A 19123-nucleotide genomic window follows, 5' to 3' on the forward strand; every position below is an offset into this window, starting at 1 on the left:
ACTTTATAGACTTCAACCATATTTATTCTTAGATTCATGTAGAACTTGAATAGTCATTGTGTGGCCTATGAGGGAGCACCCAGTGATGCCCTCGGTACCATCACATGGTAGCCTATAGCGATATGGTCAGGATACACACTGCTATGCCGATGACCGAGTCGTGGTCCGCCTGATCACAAAATGTATAGTTTACCCACCTATTTTTTACCACTACACCCCTGTCTGAAAGCCCCTAGGTACAAGGGTAAGAAGTATGTTTAATCATACTCCCAATGTTGCATATCAGCCTTCAACCCTAGAGAATAAAGATGGGCTAGTGGAGATCCAGGCATGGCATAGTTCTCAAGATATTCACAGAAAACTGTGTCTGCCCTACCCTCCTTTCAGGAGGTCCAGTCCAGCGGGGAGGCTACAGATCAAAACGAAAAACGATGGTTCCATGCTATCCATGTGGGGTTACATGCCCACCAAGTTTTGTGTACCCTGGTCTTTCAGTGTCCTGGGAATCCTTGTTGGTGTACGGTCACTAAATGTACACATAAATTATTTTATTGTAAGGCCCCCCATGAACGAAAGTTCACAAAACTTGGCATGCATTCGGAGAGTGTCATAATGATCCTACACTTTCAATTTTGTGCAGTTTTGACCATGTCAGCCAGAGATATTGTGATGAAAACACCTAATTTTTTGCTTTTTAATTTTTAACTAGGTGGCGCTATACATGAAATAAGTGGTAATGGGATGGGTTGACATGCTCCCTTAAGACCAACATACAAAAAAAAGGTGGACCTCCTAGGCCCTACGGTTCTCGAGATATTCACAGAAAACTGTCTCCGGCCACCTACAGCCCAGTTGGTGTATAGTAACATAAATTATTTATTGTGTGGCCCCCCATGAACGGAATTCCACGAAACTTGGTGTGCATTCAGATGGTGTCATAATGATCCTACACTTCCAATTGTGTGCAGTTTTGACTATGTTAGGTCACAGATACCTGCGATTACAACACCTCATTTTTACTTTTTTGTGTTTAACTAGGTGGTGCTATACACGAAATGAGCGGTTATGGAATGGGTTGACATGGGTCAAAATGGTCCTCCTAAACCCTACGGTTCTCGAGATATTCACAGAAAACTGTGTCTGCCTTACCCTCCGGGGGTCCAGTCCAGCTGGGGGTCTACAGATCAAAACGAAAAACGATGGTTTCATGCTATCCATGTGGGGTTACATGCCCACCAAGTTTCGTGTACCCCGGTCTTTCAGTGAAATTTGGACATGCGAAAAATAAAAAAAAATAAAATAAAAAAATCTGACTAAACCTATATGACCGCTGCGCGGCGGTCATAATAACAGCTTTCCAAGTTGTATTGATGAGTCCCTGTCCAGAAATGCCTTTTCATCTTGTATGTATGACAAACTAACACTATTATTAATGTATAGAGTAAAGTATAGCTATTAGTCACACTTGCTACAAATAATACCTTAAATCAATACAACAGTGTAGAGTGTGTCAAGCTTATGCAAGAGGGGCAGCTCGGAGAGAGCAAAAAGATCATGCCCAAACAGTGAGTTTCCAGCCTGGAAGGGAGTAGGTCAGCCTAATCATGTTCATATCAGGTCTGGAAAAGGAAACTGTTTCCTAGGCAAATCTGATCACATCAATCCAAAACCCAGTTCTTTATGTAGTTGGTAAGTGTCACTTTTAAAAAGTGACATAGCAACAGGAGATGTCACGGTCAATCACATTCTAATTATTGTCACAAACACCCCCCCAAATCAACATCTTCAACACCAAAACATCCTCAAGCCCAAGCTTGCCAACCACTGCTTTAATGAAATTGTTAATTCCTCAGGTTGAGCTGCCGCTGAGTGCCTCACATTGAGCAGGTGAAATCAGATTTCTCCTGACAGGCCTGGACTTAAAAAGTGACATAGCAACTGGAGATAACGGAAATGGTCAATGCCATTCTCTGCTAATTATTGTCACAATACGAGTGGAGGGACTTGCCTAAAAGGACTTTGGTTTATTCACCAATTGCAACTTTTAACATTGAAAAATCACACTGTATTATCTACCTTCACAATATGTACACTCATCAACACTCTAGGAACCATTTCATACCACTAGTATTATAAACATTGGACAATAACCTCCACCTAAATCAAACATGTTCTGAATGCCTTTTTTAAAAACCCGCTACCGCATGGCGCAGTCCACCTTACTGTGATCACAGAATTGATAGTTTACCTCTTAAATTTATCTCTTATTTTACCACTACACCCCTGGTTGTTGCCCCCCCCTCTCTCTCTCTCTTCACATTGTTACTGTAGTTCTGACTTTTGGACAGCATTTTCTTGACATTCCAAAATATCTATAGATGTTAACGGCATTTACTGTAAAAACATCCCGTCAAACTGTAACAAACTAACAATTTCAAGGTGAGCATCTGCAATATCTGCTATATCCAAACCTTGTGGAATTGTATGTCACAAACCTGATGCCACAATTCCTATGTTTGTGTGCATGACAGCAGGCATGGCAGAGTTTAAACGTGTGCCAATCCACAGAAACCATAACCGAGACTGGACTTTCCCATGCTTGCCGCATTTTGTTACCACAACTTACATGGAAATGTTCAGTAAGGTCCAAACAGCCTGAGGAGATGATGGAATGATCCACCATTTTGTATTATGAGTGATCTTTTTTGCAGCACACTGTTCAGTGTCTACAATATCCTGAGAAAAAGAACAATTCTTCAGCCTCAGGGTCAGAGGGAGGAGAGAGAGAGCGAGAGAGAGAGAGAGAGAGAGAGAAAAGTAAACTCAGAAAGTTGGAGTGTAAAGCCCTCACTCTGTCCCAAAGAAATTGATTTTATCACATTGTGACCTTTAGAATTTGTAGTGAATGCTGTGGTGACCTACAGCTTCACCGGCAGCACAGGCACTACTGCGTCCCCTCCAGATGCAGCCCCGCTCACACACCAACGCCACAGCTGACAGCAGCGTGGACGCACGGCAGCGACGTCATTCAGAGTGCCAGCACTTCCTGGAACCATTTTTACCGTGCCACACAGTAATGATAGAGTGACAAAACAACGCTTTTTATTTTTCCTTCTAGGAGCTTTGAACTTTTCAAGCAACCTGGATCACAATGTTAAGAAAAGTGGACAAATTGTGTCCATTTCTGAAAATACAGATCCATCTGTCGCTGTTCTCTCAGTTTCATTTTAATGTCCATGTGTCTCCCTCGGCCTCTGAGCTTGGTCCTGTGAGGTTACACTACATTTTCAGAGAGCATTTGCACATTAAGAGGTCTATGATGTTATGTAATGCGGGTCTGTCCATGTTGTTTGCACCCCCACCCCACCCCACCCCCTACACTCTCAGTCTTCCTCTCTCCTCTTATAAAGTTTTTTTAAGCAGATCATTATCATGACCTCATTTTATTGGAATAAGCAATGGACTGGAATTATATGTATTCCTGACCATCTTCACACAGGAGTATGTGGCTCTTGATCACACATTAGCTGAGGAGACTCTGATTGTGTTCCTTCAAATGTGAAGTGTAACGACATCGTTTCAGAAGAAAATATATAGTGCTGTAGATTGTAGGTCTCTTGATATGGCTCTAAACCATTTTCTAATCCACTTTTACACTCCCATCCAGGTCTATTAATCTGGAAAGCAGATACTTATCGCCTTGGTTATTTATGCCCATATAAATGAGCTGACATATGGGCTGGATTAAGCATTGGCCAGGCGTAAGGTTTATAGTTCAGGTTTATGATTTAAGTCAGAGTTCACCAGAGACATCAGTGTAATGTCCTCTTTTAAGCCCCAGCGAACTCAGGATTTGGAGACAGGATTCAGTTGTGAATGCAGATTTCTGGTCTCTACCTCTTAAAGTGATTTCAGTTTTGCACTTTTTTGCTTTTCCATTTTGCTGAGTCTGAAGGTCTCATCCAAAGTAATTTGTTTGCATTGTTAATCAGCCACGGCCTAATGGTTTTAATTAATAGAATTCTGAGTATGACAAAATGAAATTTGCACGGTAACCCCCCCGAGCTATGCCAACAAGCATCCACAGACAACCTGCCTTACTATTCTGGTTGGTGTTAGCTGCCGACAAGAATGTACTTAATGAAAGTATTGCGGTATGGTTTTATCAGTTCAGCTTCATGAAGGAAAACACACAGTGGATGGATGAAAGAATGACTGCACCACCTTGAGCCTTAAGGCGAGGTCTACATTATTTATGTAATCAGCCATGTTGGCCTCACCTAACACCCTGCTTCGCAAACACATCCCTTGGTTACTGTGCAACTCCCACTCAAGCAGTTTGTCTTCCTTTCCCTACCACACTGATATTCTATGTTTTCACAGCTTTCACAGTTATTTTTTTTTTCATACCAGTCAAGCAAAGGCAGGAAAGGATTAATTAGTGACAGCAGTACAAGTCTCAGTTGCAAAGGCAAAGGCTAAGCAATGTTCAGCACAAGCACGCCCTGCCTCCCTCTCAAAGACTGTCTTTCTTTTTTGTCCTTATGCCATCCGGAGCTTGACTAAAGCATATGTAAGTAGTAGTCCCATCAGCATGCAGAACATCACATTCACACGGTGAAATTATCATCCCCCAAGATAAAGTGAACTAGTTCTGTGCATTGAGATGTCTTTGCCGATTACAGACCGAAAAATAAGGAGCAACAGGGGACCAATCAGAGAATACCTGAAAACTGGCAGAGTATGTGTTGTTTGTGTCTCTTGGCAATTTTTGTGTCGTGTCTGTTTGATGGCAATAAACATTGGAATAAAGGTTAAGTGCAATGCTTCTGTCTCAAGTGCACAAGTTTAACTTTCAAAATATTGCCGTGACATGGGAGAGAGGGCTGTATTTATTCATGTTTGTGGCGATGATACCATTTCCCACTCCATTTTCACTTTGAACTGGCATGGAGTAAATATACTCTCAAGGTCCTTGGTAATCACAATGAATATGGATGAAGAGGTCTCATTAATAGCAAAAGACACAACTGCAGCATTAAGGGCTGGGCATAAAAAAGCCAAATAGCAGTGCTTCAATGCAGCCTTCCTTAACACACAATATATGGCCCACAACAACACTGTTCTCCCAAAGCTTAGCGAGGATATGTTACAGCTCCTTGGAGTCGGAACACAAATAAGAACAGAGCTAAAGATGGGAAAAGATTGTTGCAATGCGAGTATTTCACACAAATGTCCTGAGTGCTAGTCGTATAGGAGCCATTTACTGCGGCATGAGATGGATCTTAATGGAGTCCTAATAACTCAGGCCTGTGGTCTTTGTAAATTTCACTTTGTCTGGTACATAATGTGCGCACTAAGGCCAGGGGTTGGGAGGGGGAAGGAGTGCTAAGCTGAAGGTGGAGTAAACACCTTATACAGTATGCATCAGGGGGAAACCATATGCACACAGGGGAAGGCTACGTCTGCTCTTCTGTCCATTCACACACTCAGCCTGTAAGTAGAGGAACCATTTCCCAAACCAATTAGTGATGGAAAGTCATGGACACGGAGCCATCTACACAACACAGCCTGGCTGAACATTCAAAGTAGAGCTAACTCTTCAAGAGAGGCTATTGTGTTGTTGTGACAAAACCCTCGGCTACCTCCATACTGCACATTCAGAAAACTAAAGAGTAAAACATATGCAAATGCATATAGGCCTGGCCTACTATATATATAGCATATGTGGACATATGAAGTGAAATGGCGAAAAGCGAAATTTTCTTTTCTACAATAGATACTGTTTCCATACAGAGAAAACACCAGATGGTGTTTATCAGTATGTTAACTGGAATGAAGCAAGGATTGTCAACCCATTTTGGTGTATAAAATACTAGTTGAAGTACATGGTCCAATGGTAAACACCACAAAGTGCATTCTCCTTTCCCATTCCATGTGTATTATAGTGTAATTTTCTTTGTGTCTACTCTGTCTTCCATTCAACAAGAGATAAATGCTGCACTCAAAGTGTTCACACTGTGTTCAGCATTACATCCTGAAAATGTCACAACTAGAGACTATTACCACTCATTCACATAAATTTTCCTTTTTGTGCACAAAAAACATTAATACAAGTTTCAGTCATTCTTCTTGATACTAGAAGGCAAAGACAACATGCACTCATCAGAGGAATGACTTGGTTGAGAGGGGGAGTAGGGCTGAATCATAGCATTTAAATAGGCTGGTGCCAATGCAGTGGCTATCTGTCCTATAGGCAATAGGGAGAGATTTAGATTTAATTCTAGCAGCAAAAGGCAGCCAGTGAGGGGTGACTTGGAGAGGAGTTATATGTGACCTCTTTTGCTGATTAAAGACCAAATGCCCAGTTTTATTCTGAATCACCTGCAATGGTCACACTACACATGCAGACAGGCCTGTTAAAATAACGATACAGATGCAATAAAACATATTAGAAATAACCAGGGCCTGCGCAAGAAGCTATGTAGCATATTGTGTGAGAAAATATTTAATAATCCAAATATTATGGTAAACTGTCAAGACTTTAAGACCGAAACTATATGCTCAGAGAAATTTAGATGGTCATCAATCATAGAACCCAGGTTTTGTGATGGGGTTGGGGTCAATGATCCAAATTGGATGTTAATATTTTGTGGAATAGTGGGATTAGCTGGCAATACCAGGAGCTCAGTTTGAGTTGAAGAAGACAATCCCTCAGATGAGTATCATCCACAGGACAGTGATACCAAAGACATGAGAGAACCAATGTGAACAGATCATGTCACCTATTGGACACCTGAAAATGGCAAAAGGAAAATAGGAGGGGTCCAAGTATTGATCCCTGAAAAAGAGGTGGTGAGAGTGACACTTTTCCCTGCCAAGACACTGAATGAATGTACACTTGAGGTAAGATTCAAAGCTTCTGAGTACTTTCCCCAAAATGATGATCATGATCATGATCATGATGATCATGAAAAGGGCAGTTTCAGAATGACCTCCAGACTGCTTTGTCTACCAAATTAATCTGAGACAGGAAATTAAAAACTTTCTTGACAATCTTGTCAAGAATATTTGACAGAAAAGAAGATATGAGACAGATTGGATTGGTTAAGTGAAACTTAAAATCAAATGAAGCGAAATTGAAATGATCTTACCCTAATAGTTTAAATTCAATTGAAATGGAACTGTGAAGGAGATAATAATGACTTGGGGATGTTTTACAAAAAATAATGCCTACAATTGGCATTTACCAAACACCAACACTTGCAGTTGCAGAATAATTTATCGAACCCAAATCCATGTCCAGCAACCCTCCAGAACAAAAGGGCCTTGCAAAGTGAAGAGCAGGGGCCTACACATATATGCCCGACAACCACTGGAGACCAAGACATATTTCACCTTTTAGTTCTTGCAGATTCCAGTAGGTCTCACAGATGATGACTCAGGACCATCAGACTACAGGAAATGAAACAAAAAAAGTTAAAATAACACTAATGGAGCAAGCTCAGATAGATAGTTTCCCAAAGGAGTATCAGACCTTTAGACCTTTGATGCTGGCAAGCCAGCTGTCTGCTTTCACTCTGACCAAAATTAGATTACGGTGTTACACTTTAGTGTGTATGGAGAAATCTATTATGCTACATTCCTCTGCCCTGAGGCCTTACTCACATCCTAAAATTGTGTATCTTGTATCCGATTCAAGCTTTTAGCTGCCTTGCTAGCATAAAGAGCTGCTGTACCGAGTTTCCCTCTCATAACAAAAATTACAAGGATGCTCAATGGACACTGATGGGGGAAACAAGCTCAAATGTTGAGTCAAGTTAAAAAGTTAAAAAAGCATGCAGATATTCATTCAGAGCATATTCATCTCCCATCCCTGCCCCAGAACTAACCTGGGAACTACATCAGCAGAGTGTAAAGAAACACAGGAAGCTCAAACATCAGAACCCTTAAAGCAACACCAAAGAGTTTTTTGTACCCTAAAATAATGTTTCCAAAATCGTTTCAGTGGTTCATCAACTTGTAACAGGGTGAACGGCACTTCTGCATTCGCTTCACAGCCCTCTATCGGCTATAACCGCACTATGTAAGTTTGCCAGATCGGGTAGCGGATCTGTAGTTCGATGGAATGAGACATAAGAAACTACAAATTTGACTTGCATCTGATGTCGCAATACATCATACTTTCATAAATCGTGCAACATATTCTACCTTGTCTATGGACATCGTTATTTGCAAAGCCGGTGCTGGATAAACAAATAGCATGCGTGTGACAGAGGGAAAGTTCTTTGGTGTTGCTTTAATGGGAATAAGGAGCCTTCACACTCTGATGAGAGGTGCATTCAGAAGTATTCACACAATGTTCAAATGCACAATGTTAAGGTCCTTGAACCCTTTTACATTCTCCTTTTTATTATCAAGTGAGTCAGTGTGCAAAGTAGCCTATGGCACGCACACTTTTTTGCTAATTGATGACATGAAATTGAAAATGTCAATTGTTCAATTGTATGACGTGTTATTATTTATTTATTTATTTATTTATTTGTTTATTAAGAAAAGCTATCGCCTACAACAGTTGTTGAGTATCTTATTATTTTTTTTATCAAAAACAGTCATAGTGAGTGCCAGACAGTGTCAGTCACTGTGATTTATATTACATTGTTTTATGTATCTAATTGTTTTAGATTTTAATTGCATTGCCTATTCTTTTCTTCTTCTTCTTCTTCTTCTTCTTCTTCTTCTTCTTCTTCTTATTATTATTATTATTATGACTATTATTTGAAATACATAAACAAATTACTGAAGAAATTATTATTAAGAGAGAAGGATGAAGCACTCCATCAGACACCAAACCTTCTAACACCGAAATTTCATCAACAAATATTATCAACAGAGATAGACTTGGATAACCTAGGCCTACTCCAATGAGCTGCTTATTCGAAATAACATGGCCTATGTTAGGACAAAATAGCTTCGTTTCTATCAAAGACTCTAGACCAGGCTGTCAAACATAAGGCCCGGGGGCCAGATGAGGCCCACCAGCAGGATTCATGCGGCCCCCCAAATGTTTTGGGTAGGAACAAAGAGTATAGAAGTAACTATACTTTTTGGTAGGAAGAGAAAATTAGAGAAAAAAAAGATATTCACATTCAGTTGTCTTCAACAATGCATAATAAGCAATATCTCTATGACATGATAAATTGATTAAACCAGTGTTTCCCAAACTTTTTATCTGGGGACCCACTTTTTAAAAATGACAGACCATCGCGACCCATTTCACTTCAGATCTAACATGCAACCACCAATATTGTTTTAGGCCACAGGTTCTCAAACTTTTATATGCCCCCTCTAACCATTCTACAGTGCCATACCTAATAGCGCCTATGTCTTGCCTACTACCACTACTATTACAGGGATTGGTGATGCACTGACTCAGTTTCCCACAACTCTGCAATCTCAATTACACATGAAACAATGTGAAATATTTTCAAAGCTATAAAATTCTCGCTCAGTTTTGTACAAACACACAACCTCAGGTTTTCCTCATCCTGCTTTGAACACAGTTGTGTTGCATTTTGGGTACCATCAGCGTGGAAAGTTACCTAAAAGATAACGTTTTAATGCGCATTCGAGAGTTTGGTGATATTCTTGCATTCTACGCAATCGTCACTCTTCAACATAGTAAGCTGTTCCTGTACATCTAAAGAGAAATGTTGTAGGCTACGTTGCGTTGCAGAGAAATGGATCCATAACAGCGTTAATTCCGATGTAAACATAGCAAATAACTCAAGTCGTTATATTGTAGCCTATTTCTGGAGGTTTCTTTGGAAAGTTGAATCCGCATTGAATCCGCAAGTTAAGTGTCTGTAGGCCTTATACTAAGGCTGTGTATTGATGTTGTGACAAGCTATGTTGTTGAAAGAATGTGAAATGAATAAATATCAGAACAAGAGGCTTTTGCGCAATAGCCAAAAGATAATGCGCTTTTACTGTAGCCTAGTAGAGTTTGCGAGGTGGAAAACAAGAGGAAATAATAGCTTTTAAAATGTCAATTTAATTGTAGCCTTATAAAATGCACTGGTGTGCATTTTAAAATGCACTGGTGTGCATTTTAAATCCGAAATAATAAGGAATGTGAGGAGGCTGTTATTAACTTTAAAGAGTGCATCTACAATTGAAACTATCAGCCTTTGACGCAAATTTAATAGCCATGCCCGGTACAGGATGTGTGATTTAGTTGACAGCATGGTAACTAGATTTTAATCGGTCAACGGAAGCAGCTGTCCGTTAATGTTCATGCTGATTTTGCAACTGCGAGGTCCATGGCAGGCGCCCCACAGAAATGTTTCATTTTGCGAGTGAGATGCACGCTGCCCCCTCTGCGGCGCGTTCGCCCCTAGTTTCAGAGCTATTCTAGGGCCGTGACTGTGGTAAACAAACTATATCCTAATAGAAAACTGATAGCTTTCCTAGTTAAATGGAATAAGCTAGGCCTATTAGCCTACACAACATAAATTGTGCTGGCGACCCAAATAAAATCTGCGAACCAATGGTCTAGAGCGCTCTAGAATCTTTGGTTTCTATGAGGGGAAAACATTCCCTTAAGATTGTTATTCTACGAACTCTAGGGAACTTCACTGCTTTCAAACTGGGCATCCGATTTCAAGAATCGTATTTTTATCATTAGAAAACAAACATGTATAATTCATCAAGAAGAACTGCGGGGTAAGCAAATAGGCTACTTTCTGAGTTAGCAGTTGCGACATTACTGTACAAATACATCACTGGCAGCATCACTGTTTTTGTGTGTTAATTAGGCAGTCCTAGCTTTGACACGTTTACTTCATTCCAAACATTGAAGACCTTGATGCTCTAACGTTAGGTAACATTATGAGATCCTAGGTTGCAATGATGCTTACTATAGCTTTGTTATGTTTATATTTGATGTTTATATTTTTATGATCTCTTTCTGGCTGTTGTGGCTGTAAGAGCAGGCAAGAACTTACCTGCAGCCAGTGTTCTTGTCCACAGTCTGAAGGCTTGGACTGAATTATAAACGAATTGCTAAATAGCCATTTATAGCAAAATAGCATTAGTGGTTGTAATTACTGTAGGCCTACCCTACTAATATCTTAACTGAAAAGAGAAAGCCTACTCAAATCTGCCCTTTTAGGCTAAGCCACTCAATTGAACTAGATGGACTACAGAATGAATTCCTTATTATGCAGAATAATACTAAGTTACTGGCTAATACAATCAGTAGTGAAAATCCAAGAATGTCTTGCATCATAGGCTACAATGACTGAATTTTTCATCTTGGCCTTGGTTAAATCCAGGAAATGTAGGCTGACTGATGCATAGGTGTACAGCAGTCCAATTATGAAGTCTAAATACAGTTAGCATTAAGATGGGAAGGTCAGCTAACAGCTTCCAGTCTCCCTGAAGTGGTCCATGAATAGTCTACAACCTGTTCAACATATTTCATGTACAAAAATCTTAATTTTGAATTCCACTGTGGATGTAGGCCTATAGGGCGACCCATCCCCCTTTCCACTGCTTAGTTGTCATACTGTTGGTAGGCAATGAAACGGGAAGGAAAAACTGAAAGCTGTAAGGCTGAGGTTTTATTTACTAATGTATTAATTTAGCTTTGTATATGGCATCCCTCTGTTTTTTACTGCATTATGGGGACCTCAAGGCAGATACATGACTTTTTTTTAATATGCTAAGCATTTGTATCATATTCACATGCTTAATCTCTCTCAGGCACATCACGGCAAATTCTACTAAAAATCCAGGGCTCTCGGGACCATCTAAAATAACAAATCGCGGCATGAGCACCGAGAGTGAAGATCAGAGAGAACACTTCCAGACAACACCTAGGGAAAACAGCCGAAACAAGAGGAAGAGGAAGAGGAGTGGCATCGCTGGGCCTGAGAGGGCAGACGCAGATGGCAGGAGAGCAGGAGATGGATGGGCAGAGGAGAAGAAAGCCCAGGATAAAAACGGGACCCCCATTTCTCCTTCCCCCTCTGCTCTCCTGCAACGCATCCCTTTAAGAACTCTGGAGGAGGCCGAGGCCAAGCTGGTGTTTGGTGGTGAACACGACATTACCCACAAGTCCTCACAGGCCCCGGCCCGCACTGGCTCACAATTAATGTGTCAGCCAGCTGAAATACTGGGCCCTCGAAGTGGACCTCATCTCAGCTCTCTGCCTCAAATTGACAAATGGCTGGATGTAGCCTTACAGGATGCCGACTCATGCTACCGACAGAAGAGATATGACACCGCAGCCAGCCGTTTTACCACAGCACTCGAGGTACTTTATATTCAAATTAAAATGCACCTCCGTCCACCCTTTTCATTTAATTTATTTTGCTTTATATTTCTGAACAAATAGATTACATTGTTATTTATTATTTCAATTTCTCAACTGTGGCTGCAAAAAAGTGGTTTATTTGCCTAAAGTTGTCAATAAAAGGGGTTATTCACCCCAGAATCTAGGCCTACATTTTGTCATTGGTGTCATCTTCACACCAATAGAACAAGAAATTGTGTTTCTTTATTAAACTATATATGTTCAATAAAAAAGTGTTGTAATGCTAGAGCACAGATCTTGAGAATGGAAGGAAATTGAAGGGAATTTAGAGCTTTAGATCTAGATCTATAGGCCTAACTCACTTTGTTCACTACGGACAGGGACAACTTATATTGCCCTCCTCTGACATAAAGATGACTGCAGAATTAGATTTTTAGGTGTTCTGGCCTAAAAACTGTCCCTTTGATTTCAAATCAGGCCTATCATTGGAGGACTAGGCTCTATGCCACTCTTGAGTTAATCTATTTGTGCGGAATGTTGTGGGATAGGCCTTTCATATTGGTGGGTTTCATTCTGTCTGGGTGCAGTTTTCAGTAACTGTATTGGTTTTGTTTGTGGTGTTTTGCTTTCATTTAACAGATGGCACAAAATTATAACATCAGAATGTCATTTAAAAACTGGGAAAATAGTACATTAGCACTTCCAGACAAAATGGTGTTTTTAGTTTGTATCCAACGAAAACAGCATAACATGTGTGAGAAAAAGCCATAGAGCAACGTGTTAAAAATCTGATGTGAAAAGACTTCTAATACAACTTGAAAACAATGTATCTAAGACTACCATGAAAGACACTCTGAATCAGTTAATTAAAGCATCAGGTATGTCTCTGCATCTGAGATATGCTAATGGAAATGAATCCAGGAGGCCTTGTCACTGACATTCTGAAGGAATTCCTTTAATTGCTTCATTTTTGCCCAGGGCACTATACGGGTCTCCACAGTCACTCAGTTAAGGTCCGATGATCAATCAGTTGTGGGCTTGCAAAGTTGAAAGAGCCGGGATGCATTTAGTGCTTGTTATTTAATAGAGGGATTTGAAATGCGTTGCAGATGTTATTGGCAGATTCGGAGCTAATTAAATTCGAGGATGCTGTTTCAGTGTGATAAACGCGTTGACATTCGTGGGCCAAGACCTCATTCATTTGCGTCCTCCCTGAGACGCCTCGCATTCTTTTAATGGAATAAAGTGCAGGGATCAATAGCACTGAATGATAAATTAGTCCAAATGAGAAAGAGCGTTAGAGCCAAGCTGTTCTGTGGTGACATACTAGTGAAGTGTATTTCGCCCATTTGTCACAAGCATTTCAACTTCTTTGTTGAACACTTTTTCTCCACTTGAAAAGATGTGGAAGCTGGGTTGCAGGACCCCAGCAAATTCCCTGCTTTGTCAACAAGACTATTTTATCTTGAATGTCCTCCAGATCTATCAGACTTGTCTGCAATGCAGATACGGTGTAAGAGGGATTGTCTAATAATGGCTTGGAATGTGTAGTGTTGTTGAAGTGAAATGAAGTTTCTTCTTTATTTAAATGTCAGTCAGTTGTATGGAAATCAGATCAGAAGTACCACAACACCACAAGTGACTATACAGTAGGTTTGATTTGTTTTCCCAAAAATACAAATACGGCATTTATAACTTTTTTCTTACCCCATGCCCTCTCTCTCTCTCTCTCTCTCTCTCTCTCTCTCTCTCTCTCTCTCTTTCTCTCTCTTTCTCTCTGCAGTTGTGTTCCAAAGGTGCAATCTGGGAGAAACCCTTTAATGCTGATTATGAAGACATCTCCATGCTTGTCAGCTTTATTGAGTCCCGGCTCGTTGCATGCTACCTGCAAATGAAGAGGCCTGACAAAGCACTCAGACACTCCCACAGGTAATGGGTTGGGCCACCGAACAAAAGACAGGGTGCTGTGGGACACTCGGGAGGAGGGGGGCAGCACATATTCATTGGACCCTGAGAGCAGGATGTGTAGGCAATAACTAGAAGAAGGAGCAGGAAGCCAACATGTGAGTTAAAGGAAAATTCCCTTTTCTGGTTTGTTTTGGATGAACTAGAGTGGTGGACACCGAAATTTTGATGATTGGTCCTGTCTCGACTTTTCTGACTCGTTTTGAGTCGCCTTTGACTACTCAGAGTGGCTGCCAACAGGCATGCTCAAACATGTCCTAAAACAACCCTTAACGTTCGTTTTCAAAACTGTGCAACTCACCGAGTGGTTAGTGGTGTTCGTTGATTATTAAAATCAAATATATATCGACGCAATGTATGATTTCCAGCCGTCTTATTTGCTATTATGGAACTATTTTTTCAGACACCTCACAGCCGCGTATAAACTTCCGCTCAATATTTGAACCTGAAGCATAGACGGTGGCGCAGTAATATCAGAGACTTTCTAATGAGGAGACACAGCACTCAAAAAATCCTCCATAGAACTAATGGGGTTAGTTTGTAACGGCAATATGGCCGTTGTCTACACATATCCCACCCCTTCCTCGGCAAAATGTCGACATGTGAATACATTGAGCGATCATATGGTGTGTTGTGAAGACATCTTCCAATCATGTGTTCGCTGCTGGAGCAAGATTGGTGTCGTGAAGCCTTGCACACGTGCATTTCTGCTGAATAGGATGCCCGATGAGTGCCCAAAAGGCGTTGCTACTGTATATGGTGGAGGGACTTGCCTACAGTGTTGCCACAGTTACCTTGATTACTGATTACTCCTTTAAAAAGTAACTTAGTTACTTTACGGATTACTTGATTTTTAAAGTAACAAGTTAGATTACAAGTTACTTTATTAGTTACTTTCAGCAGCTGCCGACAACACCCCCACCGCCTCAACATAAAAATGATAACCGGTTTTGCCAATACTCACTATACAGGAAGTGCATTTTAACAGTAATGACATCCCAACCTAACCTACTTAGATACTGAAATTCAGATGTTTGTCCAATAACGTCTAAGTACACCAGATAAGGAAGGCCTATTAATAGAAATTGTTATAGTAAAATATGTAGATTTTTTTGTAGATTTTTTTTTCATGTAGCCTTGGCAACTAGCCATCTTGTATAGGCCTGAGTAATATGCAAATGAAATTACACTCAACTCACCTCAACAAGTCTTTTGCAATCATTTAACCCGCCGTGAGCAATGCTAAAGTCACTGTTACAAACAGTGCAGTGTGCAAGAATATCATTATGTTTTAATCTTATGAGACAATTGGGTACACTTTTGTGTAGTCTGATGTGAAATGGGTCTTAAATCTTCCTTTTTGAGGGGCACTGACGCTGCCATGACGCTCCTGTTCCTAGATACACTGACTGAACTGATTATTTAAGTTTGGGAGAAAAGAGATATAAACACACCTACACTGAAAACTAATTGGTTGATTTAGCAAAACAGACCAGGATGCTCTCTGTCTTGGATGCGCTTCAGGCACAAACGCACCACTCCTCTCTCTCTCCCTCTCCGTTGTGTGCGCGCGTTATGCATTTGAAGTCCGGTCTGGCTTGCGTGCTCTTGTTCGCTCTAGGTTCCGGGAGATTTTATGTAATTTGCGGACATCATGGAAGCTGCTATCAATATGTGGGAGACTCCTAAAACTTCGGGAGACTTGGGATGTCTAGCTAGACAGCACTTTGTCGCCAGCACAGAATGTATGTTTAGCTGACACAAACTCAAAGTAATGACTGATGAAATGTGCATCTCTCTCTCTCTCCCTCCATTGTTGTTTACGTTTGTGTCGCTGCGTGGTTTTACACGTGAATTGTGCTCATGCTGAAAACGTGAGCATAGCCTACATGACATTAATCCCCAAGACAAGAAGAAAGCAAAGAATATTATATCTTTTTACTAAAATTACAAAAACAGTAATGCACAGTAACTTAGATAAGTAACTTTAATCTGATTACTGGTTTGTAAATAGTAGCGCGTTAGATTACTCGTTACCGAAAAAAGTGGTCAAAATAGACTAACGCGTTACTAAGTAACGCGTTACTGGCATCACTGCTTGCCTAAAAGGACTTCGGTAATATTAAGGTGCAATGGGTCTTCCAACAGAAATCAATGGGATTTTACAAAATGCCAAATAAAACACGACAGAAACTATATTTTGCTACGCTACTTGTTTTGGAACATCAACGAACACCACTAACCACTCGGTGAGTTGCACAGTTTTGAAAACGAACGTTAAGGGTTGTTTTAGGACATGTTTGAGCATGCCTGTTGGCAGCCACTCTGAGTAGTCAAAGGCGATTCAAAACGAGTCAGAAAAGTCGAGACAGGACCAATCGTCAAAATGTCGGTGTCCACCATTCTAGTTCATCCAAAACAAACCAGAAAAGGGACTCAAAGTGCTAAATACCGGAATTTTCCTTTAAAAGTGAAGAGGTGATGCGGAGAGAGATGCAGAGAATCCATAATGCATGCATAAAGGAAGATACATGAAGATACCATGGCAATGAGTCCTGTTCCCTGTACTCTCCATAGCTGGGGTGTTCTGGAATGTATGCCTGTGCTTTTGGGTTCTGCAGTAGGGCATGGCGAGGGGAATACTGTTATGTGTTATTGACCAGTCTGTCCAAGCTGCCTTATCTGCAGCTTGTCAGCAAGTTTGTCGTACTGTACAGTGATTCCTGTAAACCTTGCATTTCCATTCAGTCGGAAAGTTTCCCCTGTTAGACCATCACTGTAACTCACCTTGACTTGAATATATCACCCTTGACAGTACTGTGTTACTTATTTGTGGAATCTGCCGTGTTCATTCAGTTCATTGATTAGGACAGTTTGAATAGCAGACTCATGTTTTGAATAACAGACATGGTAATGAAAGACCAAATATGCCATTTAAAACTCGGTCAAACAGTTGAGCCCTCCCCCACAGTGTTATTCAGCACAGCTTCTGAATAATCTCTTACAGAACCATTGCATGGATGGTATACTCTATACAGAGATTTGCAGTCCAACAGTACTTGAATTGAGTTCTGCAGTGCAAGGCAGTTAGTCTTGTCAAGGTTATCATTGTTTTGCGTGTGCAGTCCAGCTAGAAGAGTACACATTCTGTGTGAGCTGCTGTCAGAGTTTCATTTGAAGACCTTGTGGTGTTTGTTGCCATGTGATTATGTAGAGTTGGTGTTAAGCCATGGTATCACACAAGGCTTGGCACAATCGGGAATAATAAATCAAACTGGCACAACAGAGGCGAAATATACTCCCAATCTTTATATAGCGGGTTATTTGTCACTTTCATGTCAAGAGACTAATTGCCACTTTATTCAATGCCATGTTTTTTATGTTCCATAGTGCTAAATGGTAAGTGTCAGAAAAGTCATTCAGAAATTGAGACATGATTTTAAACTTACACCGGATCCTAACTGCACGTGACGTAAGCGAGTGTCAGCGATAAAGTGAGTTTGATTACTTTATTTTCAATTATAATGTCCTAACTGGCACCAGTGCTGTGCAGTGCTGCAAAGATTTGAGCAGAACATTTGTCAGACACCCTGTTTCTGTTTCCTTTGCGTCGCTTGCATTGTTCTGCTATATTGAACGAGAAATATGCCGCAACAGGGTGGTATATTTAATGAATTCATTGTGGACATAGAGCAATCAATGCTACATGACAGTCAGACACTTGCATGCAGTAAGGACAGCTGTTAGCATCACTTTGGCTGTCTGAAAACATCATTTTTCAAGTAACTACTGCAATTCCTCATTTAATCTTGGCGGCATTGCTCTTGTTAAATTAATTAATGAGTCAACAACTCAACAATTACAATGTTTTTTTCCTTCCTTGTACACACTTGTCTTTGTTGTATTCAGTATACCACATTTACTCAGGAGGTAGATTTTTATGTTTTGTTTGGAGGCTTTTCCTTGCTTTGTTAGGATAACGTAGAGACATATGCTGAGTGGGAGAGAGTGGGATTGCGAAACGATCTCTGGTCAGATCCTTGCTCCCTGTGTGTCCTGTGACCCAAACTTGGTTAGCAGGGTCGAGACTCAGACCACAGCTCCACAGAACCTGACATTTTGATTCTGCTCTTTGGCATCTTGTTGCAGTACATCTTTTTTTCACTGCTGTCCTTTTCAGATAGGCTGGATTTGACTTTCCAATTTGGCACAGTGTTTGCTCCAAAATAGTGTGCTGCACGATCTAAGTATTTTGAGATCTTCCTGGTTTCCCGAGTTCACAGAGCCAGGAGCAGATCGGCGATGAGCAAAAAGCTGCCTGTGTTTTAAAATCCCAGATGGATGGGTGCCTCGGTTTGTTACATTTGCTGGCTGTGTCATTAGTGCATTGGCAGAAAATAAGTTGGTTGTGCCTTCTCTTTTTTCCCCCCGCAGTCTCCACTTTCCTCTTCCTCAGTCTGGTGCTGGCTTTGAAGGGGATGAGAGTAGGAGCAGGATTCCATCAAAGAAGGCTTTGTCGATTTGTGCTAAAAGGATTTTGTATATATTAGTTTCTTTATGCGGGATAGACACCAGCAACACGACAAAACTATTCAGATAAAAATACCATGTTGTGGTCTTTGAACTAACTGCGATGACAATGTTCCTAGTGCCACTTTCAGATTCTGAGACGGTGTGTGTATGTCTGTGTCTGCAGGTTTTGCATGCCGAATCTCTAACAAGAATGCTCCCTTCTTGACACACGGCAAAGAGTTTGTCATCTATAAACAATCATTTTGAGACTCTGACACCACTTTTTCAGTAGGGGAAGGAAGAAGGATTTTGTCAGTATTAGAGAAT

The 19123-nt window shown here is 40.7% G+C and overlaps 1 protein-coding gene across 2 annotated transcripts in view; it reads left to right on the top strand.

Annotated features, from left to right (window-relative positions):
* Nucleotides 1-10621: 10621 nt before the first annotated feature.
* Nucleotides 10622-19123, top strand: part of LOC125300005 (spermatogenesis-associated protein 16-like) — a 47867-nt gene continuing 39365 nt past the window's right edge. Inside the window, exons 1-4 of one of the 2 annotated variants that reach the window (XM_048251470.1) lie at nucleotides 10693-10725; nucleotides 10818-10882; nucleotides 11767-12319; nucleotides 14103-14248. In XM_048251470.1, the coding sequence (XP_048107427.1) occupies nucleotides 11834-12319; nucleotides 14103-14248 (632 nt within the window). In that variant the 5' untranslated portion in view covers nucleotides 10693-10725; nucleotides 10818-10882; nucleotides 11767-11833. Of the gene's footprint in view, nucleotides 10726-10817; nucleotides 10883-11766; nucleotides 12320-14102; nucleotides 14249-19123 lie in introns of both variants that reach the window. The other variant, XM_048251469.1, reaches the window with a different exon arrangement.

Source organism: Alosa alosa, chromosome 9 (assembly GCF_017589495.1).
Source record: "Alosa alosa isolate M-15738 ecotype Scorff River chromosome 9, AALO_Geno_1.1, whole genome shotgun sequence".
Lineage (NCBI taxonomy): Eukaryota > Metazoa > Chordata > Actinopteri > Clupeiformes > Clupeidae > Alosa > Alosa alosa.